General features: G+C 34.2%; 3 protein-coding genes across 3 annotated transcripts; 1 reads left to right on the top strand and 2 right to left on the bottom strand.

Annotated features, from left to right (window-relative positions):
- Positions 1 to 531: 531 nt before the first annotated feature.
- Positions 532 to 2,208, bottom strand: LOC104218377 (probable aquaporin TIP3-2). The gene is made up of 3 exons (XM_009768858.2): positions 1,930 to 2,208; positions 1,127 to 1,377; positions 532 to 1,043 (listed from the first exon to the last, which is right to left on the bottom strand). Exons 1-3 carry the CDS (start codon positions 2,066 to 2,068, stop codon positions 651 to 653), a joined length of 783 nt encoding a protein of 260 aa, XP_009767160.1. The 5' UTR covers positions 2,069 to 2,208; the 3' UTR covers positions 532 to 650.
- A 994-nt stretch (positions 2,209 to 3,202) lies between these two features.
- Positions 3,203 to 7,049, bottom strand: LOC104218368 (probable inactive receptor kinase At2g26730). Its single transcript, XM_009768849.2, has 3 exons — positions 5,843 to 7,049; positions 4,713 to 5,102; positions 3,203 to 4,028 (listed from the first exon to the last, which is right to left on the bottom strand). Exons 1-3 carry the CDS (start codon positions 6,696 to 6,698, stop codon positions 3,385 to 3,387), a joined length of 1,890 nt encoding a protein of 629 aa, XP_009767151.1. The 5' UTR covers positions 6,699 to 7,049; the 3' UTR covers positions 3,203 to 3,384.
- Positions 7,050 to 10,237: 3,188 nt separating this feature from the next.
- On the top strand, positions 10,238 to 15,364 carry LOC104218361 (uncharacterized). Its single transcript, XM_009768839.2, has 6 exons — positions 10,238 to 10,375; positions 10,526 to 10,667; positions 12,973 to 13,447; positions 13,879 to 14,051; positions 14,775 to 14,898; positions 15,015 to 15,364. Exons 1-5 carry the CDS (start codon positions 10,333 to 10,335, stop codon positions 14,884 to 14,886), a joined length of 945 nt encoding a protein of 314 aa, XP_009767141.2. The 5' UTR covers positions 10,238 to 10,332; the 3' UTR covers positions 14,887 to 14,898; positions 15,015 to 15,364.
- Positions 15,365 to 18,327: the final 2,963 nt, after the last annotated feature.

Here is an 18,327-nt window from a genome sequence, read left to right as displayed (position 1 = left end):
ATATTATACTACTAGTCACTACTCACTAGCATATAACAACAATCGAGAGAGATCGCACAAATAGAATCTGGGAAGTAGAGAGGCCACTACTCACTAATATACCCTTTTAATTTGGATCTTCGCGTCCTAGCATGAGGTCATGTTTTTGAATGGAAAAAAATGCTAAATGTCTTGCATTGTACCATGTTGAGTTCTCTTAGTTTAGGTATGCAACTATGGAAAGCTTCTTTCATAGAAATCATAACAAGCATGGACATTCGAGAATAGGATCTTCTCGCTTCCCAATTGTCACATAACTTTGGGGCAGGTTTGGGGAGTGATAATGGTTCTGTTTGTAGGACTGGACTTTGGACGCTGCATATTATGAACAAACCCAAAAATTGAACCGACACAAACATGACCCCCTTTAAAAATAGGAAGCCGAAAATAGACACATGGATAAAGGTACAATGCTATTACTGGGACCATTGTCTTTATTTTGGGAAACTTACAAAATGCAACTACATAAAGAAGTATCCAAATGCTGAAAACATTAGAGAAGGGAATTAAAAGACAACCATAGACTGGAGTACAAACTTCACATAAAAGTTTCAGTTTTTTAAGCACAATCCTCTCTTATTCACAAATGGAAGACTGCTATCGAAGTGCATTTAGTAATCTTCTGGTGCCAATGGCTGATGGGTGGTCGGGCGCGGAACGGCCTCATGCTGTATGATCCCATACTCGTAGATAAGTCCAGCCAGGGCTGCACCCACAAAAGGGCCCAACCAGTAAATCCAGTGGTTCCTCCACCTCCAGCCGACGAGAGCAGGCCCAAATGCCCTTGCAGGGTTCATGGATCCTCCCTCAAAAGGCCCTCCCACTAGGACATTTGCCCCCACAATGAAAGCAATGGCAAGAGGGGCAATGGTGTGTAAGCTTCCCCTCCTTGGATCAATGGCAGTTGCATACACTGTGTAGACTAGTCCGAACGTCATCACTATCTCCATCACAAGTGCATTCAAGTTGCCAACTCCTGCTGCCACCGAGAATCCCAGTGGCCGCTGCATCAACAACAATTACGCCTCAATCTCAAATAATAGAGCACATGAGTAAAGATGTTAAAACAACAAAGAGAAGAATGTACCAAGCCATCAGTAGCGAGCCTCAACAAGAGAGAGGCTATAACAGCACCTACAAGCTGAGCTAACCAATAGTAGACAGCACGAACGACGGATATCCTGCCCCCAACAAGCGCACCAAAGGTAACAGCTGGGTTGATGTGTCCTCCAGAAACATTCAGACTGGAGGCTACGGCTGCAAAGAACGATAACGCATGCGCCAGCGCTATCGCTGTCAGTCTTGATGCTCCTAATGCCGTCTCCGGGTACAACTTATCTGCACAACAAGTATTCATAGTGAAACAACCTCTGTGCATGCATGCATGATAATTGTCGCTTTTAATGATAGTGTTAGAACTACTCGTCAACTTTGGTAAGGAATCATGATTGATAGCAGGGGCGAAGCCAGAATTTTAACTTTATAAGTTCTGGAGTTTAAAACGATGAATTTAGATGCTAACTACTGAGTTCTAAATTCAATATTCGTAGATATTTAATAAATTTCTTAACACAAATACACTATTTGAGTAAAAGTTAATGAGTTCGACGGAATACGGGTATTCGGGCTTCTTCTAGTTTCACCCCTGATTGAAAGCATAACATAGCTGAACTAAGATGATACATTGATAGTCCTGCTGTTCCTTTGTATATACTCTGTTTCTTTTTTCAATCTGTACGTTTTTTTATTTACTCTATAGCAATATAACTGCAAGTTCAGAATGTACTTTACCTTGTAGCATGTGCCTAAAAGTCCTCCTTTGTTAAACACTGTACGTACCTAAACACACCATCCTATAAATTAAAATGAAACGGATGGGGTATCACTTACCAAGAGCAAGAACGGTGCCTTCACCGGCAAAGACGAAGATGAAGGTGGAGAGAAGCTCAGATAAGGTGGCGCGCATGGAATCAGGGTGGGTGGCTTCATCCGCCCTCCCAAATGCATATCTCCGTGCTGGCATAGCCATAGATTATTGTCTGTTACGTTCCTTACTCTTTCTCTTTGGTCCAACAGTTTTCACAATCAATTAGCTAGCAGCTTTAGTATCACTGATCAAAGCTGTAAGATTATTGCTCTGAAACTTTCTTGAGATATTAGCGATCAAAGCTGAATGAAGTCACACAGAATATATGAAGTCACAGAAGAAATCAAGAAAGAAGAGAAGATAAAGATGAAGAGCTCAAAGAAAGATGAGGGTAACCAAGAAGGAGATATATGGGGTTATAATAGAAGTAGATGGCTGGTTAAGTTAGACAAAAATGGAGTTTGGAATGAAGTGGACACTTGGGTGAAAGTGTGCATGAGTTTTGACACGTACTACATAGGTGTCTGTTTCAATCCAATTAACACCGTTTTCTTCTTACTGATCTTCTTCCACCTAAGCTCAAACCCAAAGACTTACTTCCAAACTCCATCCACATACTTGAATTAAATGAAACCTATGTTCGAGTTGCTTCTCTTTTATTTCCTATATCAGCTGAACTCATCCCATGTTCATCCACAACTGCAACAAATTCAAGAAAATATGGGCTTTATTCAAACTTTATCGTCATCCTTTTGCTTGCTGCCAAAATTAATTGGCCCCACCTCAGGCTACTACATGCATTATGTACAAAATGGAACACTCCCAACTTCTTCATTTGATAACTGATCCTTAGGTTACTCTTCAAGTTGATCACTCTTTTTCCAAGTCAGGAGATTATATTTATCATTTTCTGGATGTATTCCTATTAGAATCCGAATTCTGAACCATTTTTTTTTTTTTTTTGGAATGCAATTACTACATCCTAATACCAATCAAGAAGTCGGTTGTACGAATTTTATCGCTTAGCTCATCTTAATTCAATATTATATAAAAATACTCTCTTACTTTTAGGTGACGATGTCATAAAACTTGCTTATGTTTCATCATACATAGGTGCCAATGGAACACGTGGTTATGTGAATACGGCCTTATGCAACTTGTATCAACCAATTGCGACCCTTCTTTTTACCCAAACTTGGTATTAGTCGCATAGGCAAAATTCTTTTATTGAATTTATTCAAATAATAATACAATTATCCAAAAAAGATGAAAAAGAAACATTGTACTATGTGTTAATTCAAATGGGTTTTTCATCAAGTAATAAAAAGATGAACATTGGAAATAATTATCAAAGATCTACAAAGAATTAGCTTGTAGAATGAAAATGATATCATACAACTAATTAGCTCTGCTATTAAGCTAAAACCTCCTCCTAAATTTCTAACTTTCTTGATTACAGTTTAGGAAGGAAACTTAAACTAAGAAACTGAATCATCTTCAACATCAGTGACTGATCTCTTTTGTTCAACCTCAATCTCTTCTATTCTTCTAAATACTTCACTCATTTTAGGCCTCTTTTCTGGTATTTCATCTGTACACTGCAGAGCCAATTCAGTAAGTTTCAACATTTCATTATACCCTTCTTTTTGTGCAAGTATTTCCATATCCAAAATATCAGTTGACCAATCATTATTTACCACTGTTCTTACCCACTCAGAAAGATCATCATCAACAATACTTGTTACCACATTTTCTGGTGAGAATAATTCACCTGGTATTTTTCCAGTTATCACTTCTAAGAGTAAAATACCAAAGCAATAGATATCAGCTTTTCTTGTTAGCTTTTTCCCTTGACAGAACTCTGGAGATTTTCCCACTGCTAATTTCTTTGAGGATTCTTTAGATTGTAGCAAAGGCAAGAATCCATAATCTGTTAGCTTGGAATGGTAATTCTTGTTGTGGGGGTCTTGTTGGATTAGAACATTTTTTGATCTTATGTTTCCATGTGGCACCTTATGTGATGGTAAAGACTGGTGCAAGAAATTCAGAGCTTTTGCAACATCCTTTATGATTGATATTCTTGCTGTCCAATTTAGAGGTTGTCTCCCCATTCCTCTGTTTTCTGAAACCAAGAATCATAACTTTTTAAAAGGTAATTTTAAGGGGAAAAAAGGGAAAAGATAAAAACATCCTTTACTTTACGAAATAACTTAATTTTATCTGTCATGTCCTTGCTGTGAGTAAATCTGTCTTATATTTGCTCTATAGCCTAATAGAGTCCAACTTGAAGTATAGGTGTATAAAATGAGGTATTTAAACCATAATTAAAAAGAGTATCAATTTGGATCTTATAGGTGTATAAAATGAGGTAATTTTAAACCATAATTAAAAAAAGAGTATCAATTTGGATCTTTTCCCACTCGTAAAAGGTGGTCCTGTGCACAAAGCATCTAGTATTTACGTAGACGGGAGAAGGGCCGCACCCAAGGAATGTGGTGTAAGCAGCCTATCCTGATGCAAACATCAATGGCTGGCTGATTTTACGGCTCTAAGGCATGACCTATAGGCCACATAAAGACAACTTAACTGTTGTTCCGGCTGTTGTTCTATTTTCCCGAATGTGACGCGTTGAGTTCATCCAGTCTAATTCATGCTAGAGGTCGACAAATACGAGATAATTTGCTAAAGGAAAGAGTGTAAATAGCCTTAAACTATAATAGGGGATAAAATTAAGATATTTCGTACGGAAAGATTAAGTTTGGATGTTTGTCCAAAAAAAGAAGAAAAGGAAAGTAAATGAACCAACCATGTAAAAGCTCGAACAAGTCACCACAGGGAACATATTCATAAACAATGAGCTTCTCCTCCTTTGAGTAGTAGAAAGAAATCATCTCCACAAGGTTTTCATGTCTCAGTTTACCAAGCAACTGCATCTGCTGGATAAATTCCTTCTTGCTCAATGAATTCATTTCTTTGAGTCTCTTAACAGCAACAACAATACCAGATTCCAGGATTGCTTTATATGTTGTGCTTAGCTTTCCTTTTCCTAACACTTCAGCTGATGCCCTCAGTAAATCATCCATATCAAAGACTGATGTGTCCTTATCAAAGAATTCCAATTCCAATGTTCTTTCTGGATCTTCTGTGCTCTCTGACCAATACCTTCTCTTTTTCACATTCTCAGCTGAAATATTTCCTGTCAACATTAAAATTGGAAATGTTAAAAGAGGAAATAATAATAATAAACACTACTCTATCATCACATGCCATCCTTCTCCTTTTGAAATATGTCCAAATTGAATAGAAGAAAACTCAAAAAACCCCCAAAATAGTTGTGGATCTTTAAGTCCAATTCAATAGCTAATCTAGTTCTATGTTGTATATGTCATCGTTCAGAGCCGAGTGACTAGAGCCATTCTTATTGAGCTAGAAATGGTTGACTTTGACGTCATAATGGGAATGAATCGGTTATCTTCCTGTCGCAAAATAATCATCTTTAGCGCCTTTGGAGCCAACGAGTTCTGAATGACCTCCCTCTCGTAGTTTAAAAAAATGATCACTATTTCGAAAAAATCCATATCCTACATCCGAAAAATGTGTCTCAATTACAGCTAACTCCCGCTCCCTTGTCTCTTTTCCATTCGAAAAAACAGCCCTACACCAGATAACTTGCTCAACTAATTCGATCTAAGCAATAACCTTTCCATCGGAAAAATGGTACTAGACAGGATTAAAGGGCAGTCCGCTGCACTTAGCTTCCGCTATGTGCAAGGGCCGGACCACCAAAGTCAATTGTACGGCTGTACGCAGCCTTACCCTGCATTTTGCCAAGAGGCTGTTTCCGCGGCTCGAACTCGCGACCTCCTGGTCACATGGCACCAACTTTACCAGTTACGCCAAGGTTCCCCTTTCAAATAAATAAAATGTAAGTCTTACCTTCCTTGTGTTCTCCTTGTGTTTCTTTTCTTTTAGATCTTCTAAAGTAACCAAGTAAAATGAACATAATGGAAAGAGGGACAAGTGCTGCTGCTGCTGCTATCAAAGCAATACTCCAAACTTTAAGACCATTCTTCTTCTTCTTTCCACCAGGTGGGGGTGGAGATATATAAGGAATTGGTGCTTTTGGTGGACTAATATGTGGTATTGAACAAGGTATTCCTACAACCCCACCACACAAATTTGAGTTATTTTCATAACAACTCCTTGGAAATCTTTGTAAAGCAGAAGTTTCAGGTATAGGTCCTTCAAGTTTGTTAGAAGACACATTGAAAACAATCAAACTCTGCTGATCAAATGGTGGAATTGAACCTTCAATATTATTCCCCTGGAGTTCTAACTCTGTCAAATTTTGTAGCTTAATGTACCCTTCTGGAATCGAACCCGAAAATTGATTATCTGAAAGAAACACAAATTCTAGATAAACTAGACCTGTGAGATTCGATAGAGGACCATACAAGAAATTGTTTCTAAAGCTGAGTTTTTTCAAGAAAGTTATTTGTTCCAAGAATGTTGGTGGAAGAGAACCAATTAGCTGAATTCCTTCTAAAACTAAGTGAATGACATGCCCATCAGAACAAAGAATTCCAGCCCAATTACTCTGGTTCTTGTAACAAGGAGGACCTGTCCAATGTGAATGCAAATCAAACACACTTGATTTTACACTATCTCTAAGCTGCAATAAGGCATCTCTTTCATTTGGATAAAATTCATTGATCTGATCAGCTGATTCCACCACCAGAAACAACGCGAAAAATAGAATCGTCCTACGCGTTAAAGGAGCCAACTTTCTCATTCTGGTCGTGGCACCCTTGACTTTGAAAAGTATAGATAAGTAATAGCCTGAAATTTTACCTGTAGTAGGTGAAGTGAAATTGAAGAACAACTTGAAGAAATACAAAACATGGGTATAACTATAATTACACCAGTGTCAAAACGGTTCAAAGTTCAAAATTGGTGTTATACTGATCTCCATTACAGAGTTATCTCTTTGTATAATATGAATATTATTTTAGACAGCTTTGACGTAGTAGACAAGGCAAAGTAAAGCTGCTAAAGATTCGGAGATGAAGACGTGAAAGCGGACACAACAAAGAATTATGTATTAAACAAGACACGTACAAACACGATGTTTGAAATTTTTTAGTTGGTAGGATTAGCAGTATGTTTGGGGCGAGGAGTTGAACTATGTATGACAATTATTGGGGTTGTTGACAGCTATATAATAAAACTCTAGGAAAGTCTTAATCATAGACATTTATAGGATTGAAGTTTTTCTTGATAGTGTAATATATACTATATTAAAATATTATGCTTATATGATAATATACATTGGGATATGAAGTTGATTTCAATGAGAGTGATTAGAGTTGGCGGCAGTTGTAACAAAACATTGTTGAAAATTTTTCCTCTTACTTTTTTTGACATTTTTTTCTCTAACAGTTCCTAGAGTCTCACTCATTCGGTGCGGAATTCAGACTTGCAGTGTCAATGGAATTAATCATTTCTTTACTTTCATTGGCTTTATTTAAGGAATTTAGTCAAATGATACCATTGTCAAAGAAGTTTATTTTTTCCTTTTATGGTTGGCGACTAAGAATTTAGTTTGTATTGTAGGGTATAGGTGACGGCTAAAGGTTTTACAAATAACCTCATTTCGGGACCAAAGACAAAAATTTCATTTGCAAAAAGTGGCAGTTCCATAACATTTTGTATTTTAATTCCACAGTCACACAATTAACATTATCAATGCTGATTGAGCTGGGGACGTACGTTCTAATTTGAACCATGGAATAAAGTAGTGAATTATCCGCCTACCTATATATGCTGCTTTTGCAAATGATTAATTGGGAACTATGCACCCAAAACGTAACACAACATTTTGAATCATTACATCTTGATCAACTATGTGAATGAGTTTAGCTTCTCATTCTTGTAAGTTGTAAATTGTAATGTTCTCAATTTTAATGATGACCATGATTTGTGCTAATATATCATGACCAACATTTGATTAATAATAAGATAGATCTTGGAAATTTTCTAGCTGGATAAAATAATTGAATTTTGTTTTAATATATGAATGTGCAAATTAATTGAACTTCAAAGATACAATAAATCTGGAAGGAAAAAGAAATAATGGGCATAATCTTGAAAGCAATATTTTAACCAGCTTATTTTACCATATTGGTCTTTTTTATATTTTATTTTTATTATTTTTCTTTTTTATGTTAATCGTGGTACTACCCAAAAACCAAAACAAAAAAATCCCTACCAAGACCTACAGAGTAGTGATTTGGGTGGGGATCATGTGATTTCAATTTTCACTGTCTATTTTCCTTTCCTTGATCCCAATCCGACGTATTAAGAGCAATTCGGTGCACTAAGCTCCCGTTATGAGTGGAATCCGAGAAAGGGGACCACGAAAATTTATTGTATGCAGTTTTACCTTACATTCCTGCAAGAGACTGTTTCCACGGCTCGAACCCGTCCCCTCCGTCCCCTCCTGGAATTAGAAAAAAAAAAAATTGTTAAAAAAAAAAACCCCACTGAATCTGGAAAATTGTTGTAGTACTAGAAAATAAAGCAAAACAGAGAAAATAAAACCCAAGTACACTCAAATATCTTTATAACATCATTATTTGTTTTGATATTTTTTTTGCTTTTATAGTAAATAGTTGTTATACACCTATAATAACATTCAAAGTTTAGATATATTTGGCTGTTATAAAAAAATTTATCCAACAAGAACTTTTTTTTCTTTTTTAATTTTACATATAAAACATAAAAATATTATTTTAATTTAAAATCTCAAAAATATGCATATTTTATTAATTAAATATTAGAAAAAACCAATACATGATTAATAAAGTCATAACTAAATGACAAAGATTTCAACTTTTGTGCAATGAAATAAAAATATACAAGGATATCTTTTAATAAAATTGAATCAAATCTTTAATTCTGGAAGTAACATAATATTCTTTATCATATGTGGTGCATTAAAGTTTTAAAATATTTGGTCAAAATTTTTAGGCTTATTGTTGATAATTTTAGAAAATTTATATGAGCATACTATCTATATCTATCTATCTATATCTATATCTATATTATTATAAAAGCATGAATACAATGTCAGTTTATCAAAATAACCTTAAAATATTGAGCAATTTAATAACTTTATTTAAGATAAAATTGTAATTAACTATGAAGTTAATAAAACTGCGAGAAAAAAGGGAATACTTTACTAATTTAAAGCCAAAACTCTTCTTTGTTGCTGTATAATTTAAAGCCAAAACTATATGTAGTCACATATGTATTTCTACGGCAACGCTGGAACCAAAGATCACAAATTTATAAGAATAGCCACTTACATAAAGTAAAGTAATAAGATATCACTGTATAACCCTATGTGAATTAAATTTATCCTTCAAAAATTTCATGTGCTAGATAAACATTACTTTTGTCTTGATCGTATTTTTTGTAATTTCCTCCTAAATATTAGTTTCACGAAAAAGATGTAAAAGAATTCTTTTTGTGATTCAATTTTTAGAAGATAACAAATTTAATGAGAAAAATTATAAAGTAATTATTATTTCTTAATTATTAAAGAACAATTAAGAATTGTTTTAAGAATATAAATGTGTGAGAAAAAGAAAGAAAAAGGTTGGTAAGATTCAATACCATTGATGATTATATAAATTTATTCTATAAAAAGAGCGGTAGAGATTAAAAGAAATTAGATCACAAAGTAAATAAAGATTAATATAGTATTAAGAAGGCAGGTCATACAAGTGTCCGATGAAGCACAATCAAAGCTAAATTCTGAACAAGAGCAAGCTTTCAAGACTATACTATAAAGAGTCAACTATGGTCTAGCGGGATTATCCTTTGTAGATGTCTCTGGCGGAATTGAAATAATATTCCTATGTCATTACTCGTAAATGTCATATCAAGAGGCATGAATTGTGTAAGTTTTGATGACATCTTTTCATTTTGAATTCACGTATTATGTAAATGTAATAATATTTTTCTCATTAATTAATTTTTTTTCTTTCATATAAATAAAGATTTAAACCACCATGTGTCATTAGTAAGGTGCAGCGCACTTTTATAGATACTAGTTAATAGATAAAAAGATATTATAGAATAGTAAATATATAACATAAAAGACCGATTATTAGAAAAAAATGATTTATAATGATTAATGAAGATGTTATCAAGAGGTTGATCGTAAAAGAGCCCTCTTTCCCAAAAAAAAAAAAAGTAAAAAAGAGTCTTGTTTGAAATCTTAAGGGAGGGGGGGGGGGAAGAATGTCTTAAACCTCAGTCCCCAAAGTGAAAGGGATTAATTTTGGAATCTTAAACCCTCCTTCGCCTATATTATACTATTATTATGTGTATATTGTTGGGTTGATTTCATATACTTAGAGATGCAGATTGTTCGGCGACTCTCTATAAATCTCTCCAAAAGAGGTTTTTTTTTCTCCCTCTCTTGAATTTCTATCATAAGTATCTAGTATTTGTTTTTGGTTAATCTGGCTGTAAATAGTATTTTGGGATCATCGACATTTTGAGCAAATACTAATCCTAGGAAATAACGAATGCATGCATAATCTGTTGTAGTTGTTGATGGTGCTTCAAATTCAGTTCGTGGGAAATCATTTGCTGCTTCCACTGTTCCGTCTGATTTAGCGGCAGTTAAAAGGCAACGCAAAAGGGTATCAAAGGATGAAAGGAAAGCAATGGTGGAAGCTTTTGTTAACAAGTAGTATATCCTTTTTCCTTCTTTTTTAGGTTGACTCTTTGCTTCTTTTTGTTGTGTTTACAAGGGTTTAGTGCGTCTCAGTTAGTGGCCCCGAGGTGGATCCAGGATTTTGATTTGATGGGTTCAAACTTTATGTTCTTTACAACTGAATCCATTACGCTTTTGCATTTATGGGTTCAGAATCTAATATTTGTTAAAATTACATATGGAGGCCAAGTAAAAGTGGATATTGGATAATTTTGTCTTAGTTTTTACTCATCATTAAGGGAAGTCAAGACATGCTCTTCAACTTCATCTTTTACAAATAATGTTTCCTCTGTTCTATTCAATTTGGTGATTGATGCATTTGCTTGAAAAAGGGCGAGGTTCCGTTAGGGTTCTTGAATGTGGTGGTGAGTATTGTACTTCTTGTTGGAACATTTGCCTTTCCTTCCTCAAATAAATAACTTGTGTAAGGTATCCGTGTCAAGATATGGCACCAAGATAATCAACACATGTTTTATTGCAAATCATTGTCCTCAATTGTATCTCTCCCCTTGGATGCTTCATCAGAAGTAGGGGTGGCAAACGAGCGGTATGGGTGGGTTGAAAATGAGTAATGCAAAAATGGATAAAATATCTAACCCGACCCATATTTAATACGGATAAAAATAAGAAAACAGGTTAACCGGCGGATAATATGGATATCTATATTATCCATGGCTTTTGGATATGGTCACTATTGGGAGAATTTCTAGTCTCCCAAACTTGAAGAAGCCCCAATTTGAGTCTTTACAAATGTAAAAACTAAACTCATTGGTTAACAATTTTTTAAGTGGATAATATGGTTCTTTTCCATATTTGACCCATTTTTAAAAAGTTCATTATCACACCCATTTTCTGAATTGTTATCCATTTTGCCACCACTAATCAGAAGGATTTTCCCTTGGCGCCTTTTGGGTCCTATTTCTGAATTTGGCTGCAAAAACCTGTTATATGACCTCTTTTTGTACTGTATGAATGACCTGCTGGAGTTTTAATGGTTGTATGATGCTCTTTTTCTCTTGATTGGTCTACACTAGTGAGATCCCTTCTCACTTTCATGTTCTTGGGACTAACATATCCTAAAAACTACTGCTAACTTTTCATGTGAACTTCATGCTTTAACAACAACAACAAGAAGCCCAGTAGTTGTTGTCCTTACCTTTCTTAAGGAAAAATTATATTCAAGTTGTTGCAACTAAATAGTTTGATAGGCTTTAGTGTCAAGTGTCCTTACCTTTCTGAAGGCATGACCTATTAGATATTTGTGCTGACTTGATAAGATGCTGCTTTACTTACCTACAGAAGGGCTCCTTTAATGTTTTGGATTTGCTTAACCAAAGTAGGAACCTCTATTTTCTTTTTGAAACTTGAGCTAGTAGTAACAACTATCCTTATTGTATCTTCTGCTTGCTCATGACTTTGAGTACATTCTGTATAAGTGAACCAATGAACTCATTCTCTTAATGATGGAATTGATGATAAGCAAAAAAGATAGCATTCTTAAATTGGTTATTTGGTTGATCTCTGAAAGAAAAAAATAGGGGTATGGCCCAGTGAATTGGTAATCCTAGGGGCAGATTTACAGAAGTGTAAATGAAAATTTGTGTGCTAACTGAGTTTTGATTTTTGGAGGTTTACTAAATCAACATGAATATGTTACTCTTATTTTCATGGAAGATGAAGCATATATTTTCTAGGTTTGTTGATCTCTTGGAGTGTTCTTTGATTTTATTTTCTTCTATTTACTCATAAGTAGGAGAAAATCTATAGTGGTAGTGCGGAAAGATGAAGGGCTACTGGATATATTATCTTCTGTGTCGATGTTACTGAATAATGGCCTTTTTTTGATGTGTCAATCATGACAGAGCTCCTGGATGCCCTTTAGGAGTTCTTGAAAGGTATTGTTGTCTCTGGATTACGGGATCCTTCGTATTGAAAGTCATCGAACCTGTGTCTGAACTGAGTTGGAATTTATTTGTGAGTAATCCTGGTTGTCTATAAGGATGTTACAGCTGATGTGTGGAGATTTTGTATCTTCTCTGTACTCAAGTGGAATAAAGTTGCCTGTAGTCCTGACTATCTTTTCTTTTGGAATACTTTTTATGTCAATCAGACTTTAGGCCTTTACCATTTTACATATCATCAAGTGCAAATAATGAATGCTTATAGCTAATGTAGTAATTTGTAAGCATTAATGAAGCAGGTCCTTAAGTTGGTTTGCAGGTTTTACGGTGGAGTCTGAAGTTTAAGGTCAGCTAATCATCTATTATCCATTTTGCAGATATAAAGCCATGAATAGTGGAAAGTTTCCACCTACTAAGGAGGCAATGAAAGAAGTTGGTGGCTCGTATTACACTATCAGGAAGCTTGTACAAGAACTGCTGTACAATTCTAAAATGCCAGTTGAACATAAAGTCACTGTGGTTAAAGAAGCTTCCGCGGGAGAAGCTGCAACTAGGAAGGACAAATTACTGACCAAAGTTGAAGAGACTTTAAGCAGTGCAACAGCTCTCAAACATGGAGAATGTGAAGATGGTCAGTTAACAAATGGGATTTTATTGGAAAAAGAATTCACTCAGAATAGGAAGCCCTCACCTGAACTCAAAGAAATCCTAAGTGATAGACGAACAGTTGATGTAAGCATATCTCAAGAAGCTCAACCATTAACGATAGGTGGGGATATTAATAGCAACCATGAGGCAGCGGCAAAGCCACAAACTCCAATTGCAGTGGAGACTTCAAGAACTTCTGGAAGTGTAAGTATGAATAGACCCATTGCCTGTACGATTCTGGCTTTTAATCAAATAGAAGTCATCAATGTTTTGACTGATCAGAAAAATTCATCAAGGACTGTAATTAGTCAAAGAACTCAGTGCTCTTTGAGTTCGTCCGAGATATTGAAGTTTGATCACATTTTTGTCCCTGTTGAGAGTTCTTGACTTTGAATTTATAGTAATTGTAAGTCGTTCAATGACTTTAATCATTATCCACCACCATGCTTATTTTTCAAATAGGCTTTTGAATTTTCTTCTGAGGGCTCCAGAGAATCAGGTTTCAGAGGGAAAAAGACATGCCAAGCTATCTTACTATCTACTTCCTTTCTAAGTTCATGAATCTGAATTTTTGCATTTCCCCAAGTTTCCTCTTGTATGTTGCATGTGGTAAAATAAATAAGTTTATAATGCAGGATAATAAAGATGCTGCTGCACAAGTTCTTGAACCAGAGTTAGAAACCTTTTCACATTCTGAGGAACTTGAGACTAACATAAAACAGGTCTCCACTACGGAAACTTTCAGATTTGATGGCCTGAAGCAGATGGATGAGCAAAAACATTCACCTGAATTGGAAAAGCCCACAAGGTAACGTGGTTGTAGGTTATCTGTGTTAATATTTGTTTAAGGATGCTATATCAAACCCCCCCACCCCCCCCCACCCCCACCCTCCCCAAAAAAAAAGAAAAAAAAAAGAAAGAAAGAAAAGGGAAACCTCTTTATATGCAATGGTAATTATAATAATAATTGGACTGAGACTTGCACCAAATTGGACTTGTTTTGTTTTCCTTCTGAAGTATGTATCATTTTAATGTATTACACTTAGTGAAGGGGAGCCTTGGCGTAACTGGTAAAATTGCTGCCATGTGACCAGGAGGTCATGGACTTGAGCCGTGGAAACAGCCTCTTGCAGAAATGCAGGTAACGCTGCGTACAATAGACCCTTGTGGTCCGGCCTTCCCCGGACCCACGCATAGCGGGAGCTTAGTGCACCGGGCTGTACAGTATTACAGTTAGTTTGCAAGGTGCAGAACTAGTCAAGCAAATAATGAAAGTGTTGATTATTTCAAGCATCAAGTTTTGGGGTAAAATTGATTACTTTTTGATGCAGTTAAACTTGGAATTTATCATTCTTAGATTAGGGCATCTTAAATCAGCTCATAATTATGTTTATACTTGTACCTGCATTGTTGATCAACAGACAATCAGAGGTATCCTATCCTGCATTAGTTTATTGGTTTTCATATAGAATCTTTTATATATGATGAGTCTATGTTTAGACCTTATCTGACATGAACTTGCTTCATATAGGGAAATATCCAATGAGCAAAAATCTGAGACACAAGCTGAAAGCAAATCATCCATGTGGAAAAATCTGAAGTCTCTTGCAGCTGGAATCCTCAACATGTGGAGGAAACAGTAAATTAGTGCCCAGGTGATCTCTACTTTTGAATGCTTCCATTTAGATATCATATTGTTTTTATCGTCCATTCTTGTAGCTACGAGTTCCCTTGTCACTTCCTCTAAATGTAGACGTTTGTGGTTCTGCAGAGTTAGCTTCCAGAACAAGGTGTAGATGGACAGAAATTAAGTCTGACTTGAGAAATCTTACTGTATGTTATGCAGCCAAATCTATACGATGTAATCATTTAATTTTTAGTAAATGATCAATGGTGAGAGAATCTGATGATGGGTTGTAGTCTTGAAATAGTTGTTTTCCCTTTTCAAGGTAGGAGCCTCTTGGTAGGACAGAATTGCTGTAGTAGGTGAGCGCAAATGTTATACTTACATAGGTGATGGTGTAAAACTATCCTCAATGAGGAGATGCATGCTCATGTAAATACTGATAGCTTGTTTGGCCAAGCTTTTTCAAGACCAAAAGAAAGTGCTTTTGAGTAGAAGCAGAAGCAGTTTTGGAGAAGCAGAAAAACGTAGCTGCTCCTTAGAAGCATTTTTTTGAAAAATACTTTTGAGAAAAATATAGTTAGGAGCTTGTTTGGCCAAGCTGACTGCTTATTAACTTTTGTTCAAAAGTACTTTTTGCAAAATAGTAGTTTGTGTTTGGCCAATTCGTTTGAGTAGTGCTTTTTACAAGCTCATTGTGTTTGGCTAATCTTTGAAAAAAGTACTTTTAAGTATCAAATTACGAAATAGGTCAATAAAGTTTCAATTTGTGAATAGTATTATTTAGAAAAGAAAAATAAATTTAAACATTTATTATAAGATAATTCAATGAAAATATAAAGTAAAGTAAAATATAAATTAAAAATTCCAGTCAATATAAAATATAGTTATTTCTAAGCAATAACATTGACTATTTGGTATTATTTATTGTTTACACGATAATTATGCATCATTCAATATAAATTTAAAATCTACCGTTAAAATATGAGAGAATAAAAATTTGATGAAAATAAAAAAGAGAAGAAATTCAATATAAATTCAACGGCAAATGGCCAAATATATCCCTCTACTTTTGAATATTGTTTACCTGACCTTTTGTTATACTATTGGGCTAACCATACCCTTACCGTCATACTTTGGAACAAAAATAGAGAAATTTTCATAAAGTACTATCTTTTAGTAGTGATTAGCCATTTATAGATATCATTTGCTATATTATAGATTATAGATACCTTTTATGTGGTTATAAGATGTATTTTATGTATTTAAGCTATTGTATTCATGAATACAGTAACAAAAATAGGCGTGAATCAGGGAAGTCCAGCTAATCAGTTGTTGTATTCGAGTGTATTTGACTGTATTTATGGAGTGAAACATGGGATTACAGCTGGACAGATTATTGTAGATTATTGTATTCGACTGTATTCACGGCGTGAAATAGAAGATTACACTGTTTTTAAAATGGAAAATGAATCAATTAACATAATAGACTCCTAATATAACTCAACAAACTCAATTATCACACACAAATTTTTTATTTTCAGTTATAAAAAAGATTCTCAACCGAAAAATACCCAAAAAATATATCAATCTTCATAGAAATTATATAATACATCTGAATACATAAATTATATTAATTAAAAAAAACTTATAAATACATTCATGGCATATAGCGAGATGGTGAATACAATGAAATACATAAAATACAGCGGGATACATTGAAATACAATAAAAAAAAGACAGTGAATCTAATGAAATACATGGAATACAACGAGATACACTAAATTACAAAGAAAAAAAATGATTTTAGTTATATGGCCCAATGAAACAACTCAATTAGCTGAATACAGGAAGTCGATGATTCTAGAATCTAGATTGCGTTCCGAAGTTTGACGACGACTCTCTCTCTCAACTGTTAAAAAATTCTAGTCTGAATGAATATATAAAAGGATTGTGAAAAAATGGCATTTTTGAGGTCAATTGTGACTGCAGAAACAGCCGCCATTGCTGCTGTTATTCCAGCTGCTGCTTTTGCTGTTTTAGCAAATTTCCTCTTCCTCCTCTTCTACTTCGTAATTCGAACGCCTTTCAAAAGAATCTAAAATTTGGCTCAATACTCAAACAAAGATTGTTTCCCTTCCGCCATCGAAAATTTTAATGGGATGTGGGAAGAGAATGGAATATATCAAAGTAGAGAGAGAAAGAAAAAAGTGTAACAGATTAACGTATTTAGTGGCTTAGGGCTAGGAGGTAACTATATTTAAATATTTTGCTATAAATCTTAAAAGTTATCTATACAACATAATTTTTTTAAATGGTATTTATTTAAAATAAATAAGGTGTTAACCTTTGCTATAGGAGGTAAAAATTCCACAAAGATACCCCTATTTTGGATGGAGTGCCACGTGGCAGCACCAGATTTAAATGATCCATTTCTTTTTTTTTTTGCCTAACTCGTTTTACAAAAAAACCACAACCCGAACCATATTTTCATTTTCAGTTTTTTAAAGAATTTTCTTTTTGTAAAACTTAAAAAAAAATTGTAAAATATTTTCGTTTTTCTAAACTGAGTAGATAGCGAAAAGATTTTGCAAAACAAATTGTAAAAACTGAAAAAATCGTTTTTTTAACAAAATATTTTTTTTGTAAAAACTGAAAAAAATTGGAAAAATTGGAAAAAAAAAATCAGTTTTTAACAAAATATTTTCGTTTTTCAAAAACTAAAAAAAATGTTTCCAATAAAATATTTTCGTTTTTGAAAAATGTTTTTATTTTCAGTTTTTTTAAAGATTTTCTTTTTGTAAAAACTGAAAAACAAATTTGCATAAACTGATTTTTTTTTGGTAAAAACAGAAAAAAAATATTTTCGTTTTTTAAAAACTGAAAAAATTATTTTCAACAAAATATTTTTGTTTTGAAAAATATTTTTTTTCAGTTTTTTAAAAGAATTTTATTTTGTAAAAACTGGAAAAACAAATTTGTAAAAACAGGAAAAAAATATTTTTTGTTTTTTAACAAAATATTTTCGTTTTTTAAAAACTGAAATTTAAAAAAAAAATTGGAAAAAATGAAAATAGGGGCCGGGTTGTGGGTTTTTTTTAAAAACGGTTCGGGTAAAAAAAAATGGGTCATTTTAATCTGGTGTTGCCACGTGACACTCCGTCCAAAATAGGGGTATTTTTGTTTCAAAGTATGACGGTTGAAGTATGGATAATCAAATATCATAACGGTAGGGGTATAGATAGCCCAATAGTATAACGAGGGGTACATGTAAGCAATTTTTAAAAGTAGAGGGGTATATTTAGCCCTTTGCCGTAAATTCAATAAAAACTGCTTATGCTGCTGCTCAAAAGCATTTTTTCATTTTGGCCAAACCCCTTAAACTTTTCAAAGTGTACTTTTTTTGACAAAAAAGTATTTTTGACCTCTGAGAATCTTGGCCAAACAGGCTCTTAAAAAT

This window comes from Nicotiana sylvestris, chromosome 3 (assembly GCF_000393655.2).
Source record: "Nicotiana sylvestris chromosome 3, ASM39365v2, whole genome shotgun sequence".
NCBI lineage: Eukaryota > Viridiplantae > Streptophyta > Magnoliopsida > Solanales > Solanaceae > Nicotiana > Nicotiana sylvestris.
The sequence above is the reverse complement of the archived record's forward strand: the minus strand, read 5'-3'. Positions and strand labels throughout refer to the sequence as shown.